This window comes from Micropterus dolomieu, linkage group LG19 (genome assembly GCF_021292245.1).
Source record: "Micropterus dolomieu isolate WLL.071019.BEF.003 ecotype Adirondacks linkage group LG19, ASM2129224v1, whole genome shotgun sequence".
In the NCBI taxonomy this organism is placed as follows: domain Eukaryota; kingdom Metazoa; phylum Chordata; class Actinopteri; order Centrarchiformes; family Centrarchidae; genus Micropterus; species Micropterus dolomieu.
The window spans coordinates 34,134,941-34,138,099 of record NC_060168.1 but is presented as its reverse complement, the minus strand read 5'-3'; the positions used below and the strand labels follow the sequence as shown (position 1 = coordinate 34,138,099).

At 42.8% G+C, this 3,159-nt stretch overlaps 1 protein-coding gene across 1 annotated transcript in view; it reads right to left on the bottom strand.

Annotated features, from left to right (window-relative positions):
- LOC123957448 (diacylglycerol kinase theta) overlaps positions 1–3,159 on the bottom strand; it is a 53,931-nt gene that overhangs the window by 11,569 nt on the left and 39,203 nt on the right. The window contains exons 14-15 of the mRNA XM_046030256.1: positions 469–619; positions 207–245 (exon numbers count right to left, since the gene is read on the bottom strand). Of these exons, the coding sequence (XP_045886212.1) occupies positions 207–245; positions 469–619 (190 nt within the window). The remainder of the gene's footprint in view (positions 1–206; positions 246–468; positions 620–3,159) is intronic.

Genomic DNA, 3,159 nt, shown 5'->3' with positions numbered 1-3,159 from the left:
AATCTCAGAATTCTGACTTCAATAAACTCAGAACTCAAAAACAAATTCACATGTGGCCCTAATCCTCTTCTGCATATTGGTTATCCTTTGTTGGAAATAAATTACTTTGTTATACTTCGGAGTACAAATTTGAGGTAAAAACTTGAGTCTCGTCTTTTCATGCCACTTTCTACGTCTGCAGCTTTAGTTACTTTAGCTTTTCTCACCTTGACTGGCATAGACATGGCTGATGGTGACCAGGTGACCTGCAGAGACAGAGAGGGAGAGAGAGGCAGAGCGGAGGTGAGTTAGACGAGCGCTCCTGCTGTGAGCTGAAGAAGAAGAGTAGACAGGAAGTGTTCACACACAAACCAGTCGGCGCCGAGAGAAACATTAATATTCAATCTCAGACTGAAGCAGCGAGCTAACATGAGCTTTGTGTTACAAGCCGTCCAGCTCAGCGCTCAGGTAAATCGGTCTGAAACTCACTCTTGATGGTCAGGTGTTCCTGGATCAGCTGGACGTACTCCTCTTTGCTCAGCAGGGGGGGCAGCCCTCCAATCAGCAGGCTGACCCGCACCTCCCGGTTCCCGTTCTCCACGATGTAAAACCGAGTCTGGTTCATGTTTCGCAGAGACACCTGGGAAAAATCCACATCACGTTCTTTTCAGCTGTGAAACACCTTTTCCTGTCTGACATTTCAGCGACAGAGTTCGAAGGCTGCACTCAAATGAATAACAATAAAAAGTGAGGCGAGACAAACGCCTCATTACAAACAAAGAAGAGATTAACACCCAGCAGCCAAGAGAAATTTATTAAGATCAGAAACAAAGGGACATTTTTAATCCGTGTTCGCTTCGTTCTTTGATTATTTTGTTTCAAAACCGAATCAGAAAAACCACAAAAACAAGTCGTTTTTTAGTTTTTCTGCCGGTAGACCTACTATGCGTTTTGTTGCCAGTGGAACCGAGGCGCTGGACGCTCAGCGCTCGTTCTCCCTGGCTGGATGAAGTCCGATGCTCCTGATTATACGCACAGCCTAATCCATGTGTTCCTGCAGCTGGAGGCTCTCAAAACTTTCTAAATTCTTCCATCTCACCAAGAAAATAAAGATCAGGTGGAAACAGCGCAGAGAGGCGCAACAAAAATTACCCCAACTTTTTAATCCATGTATGATTCGTTAATATGCAGCTCGCCGGTTTAACTAATAACAGTTTGTGTTTGCTGTGTACCACTAGATGTACTGACAACTATCACTGAATTCATTTAACACTATAGAAATCTTAAAAACCGGAGGATTCTCAGGCAACTTCTGTTCCTGTCCCAGCTGCTAGTGAGTTACAAGCTGAACGCTGAGCCTCCTGTTTTTCTAACTAAAAACCCACTTATGTTGACGTTCAAGCTCATCTTAATTACATTTAATCAGGCACCGTCATCGCCCAGGTGTGTCTGCTGCAGGGTTATAACACAAAGCTAATCGGACACATTAAATATCAAAATCAATATTTTTCCGTTTTGGTTTTAAAACAGAAAAACCAAAAAAACATCCGTACACGGATTATTTTTCATGCCATTCACTCAAATGATGCTTCTTTACCTCCTTTTTTTTAACCACTAGATTACTTAATTATTTGACAACCAAAACCTGAAATATTAAGTTAAGTAAACATTAAGTACATTACAAGTATATTCATTTACATATACTTTGTTTTTACTGTGCTCACCCACAAGTTCCTGCCTTTACAATTAAACAGAAAGGTACAAATATTTGCACCTTATAAAGTCCACAATGTACCTGTAATTAACAATCGAAGGTGCATAATTATACCCTTAAGGCACATTGTTGTACTTTTAAGGGAGCGTTTGCTATGTTTGTTCCTTGGGGAACAAAAACGGGCCTGCATTGTACCTCTTTTTCTAACAGTGCAGGTGGAATAAGAAGGTGTCCAATACAAAGAAAAATGATACAGTAAATAAAAATCTAATCATATGTTGGTGCTGAAATGACTCGTAGATACAGAAAGTGTTGAATCCGTGCAGGAGATGCTTCAGCCGGCAGCTGAACCGTCTGCAACCGTCTTCCTTTGTGAAAATGGCGTCCACAGAAAACGCTTCTTGTTGCCAGCGACAGGCTCAGACTGTTACACCAGGTCTCTGACAGCATCATGGAAAGGATCCCTGCGAAGGACTCCTGTTGAGAGGAGTCTACAGGAGTCCCCCCCCCCCTTCTGCAGCTCCTGCATGCATCACAGATACATGTTGGCCATTTAGTGTCTTGTCTCAGAAGCCCTCCTCCGTCCCAACAGTTACAGTAATGCATTAGCGGGCCGCAGACAGGGTGGCAGACACTCCAATGAAATCTCGTGAGAGGCGGTCTGAACAGCCTGCCGCTGGCAACAAGAAGCACTTTCTGTGGACGCCATTTTGACCTGAAGGAATAATTTGCAGACGCTGCAGCTGCCGGCTGAAGCATCTACTGCACGGATTCAAAACCCTTTTCCACACCAACGTATATGTGAGAATAGGGCCAAGGTTTAAAAATACAGAAATGACCCTTTAAGTAAAAATGATTAGGAAGCTTTTCGATGAGTATAAAGTTTAAAAGAAGTGTCCAACAGCTGCTTGAGTTTCAGACCTGGACACTGCCTGTGATGATGATGATGAGCGGCCCTGTGGAAGTGAGAGCAGCAGTGATGAGACAAAAACAGTCGGTCGTATCTCCTCCTACCTTCCTGATCTCCTGCAGCTTGTCCAGAATCTTCTCCTGAGGAGTCAGCGTCTGTCTCTGCACTGCAGGACAGACACGAGGAGGTCAGGACCTTCTGTCCGTTCAAAGTCAGCGTTACAGTTTCATCATCTCTACATCAAAACAGGCTGCAGCTCGCTGACCAGCTCGCACGTAGCGCTGTTATAGATATTTACAGCTAGTAATATGGAGCAGGGTCAACAATTTGATAAATGCTGTTTAATAATGAGGTCAGTCTGAAGATTATTAAGAGCGAGACGCCTCAGTCCAAAATGATGATTTTGCTTTAAAGATTTCAAGTTAGTGTTACCATACATTCATAAAATGTGCAAAACTATGGAAGATAATATTTGTAACTCACAGAAGACAATCCACAATGTGTACTATGATTCACAAATGTGTTTTTTTTACATTTGTGTTGTGTAAAATCATAT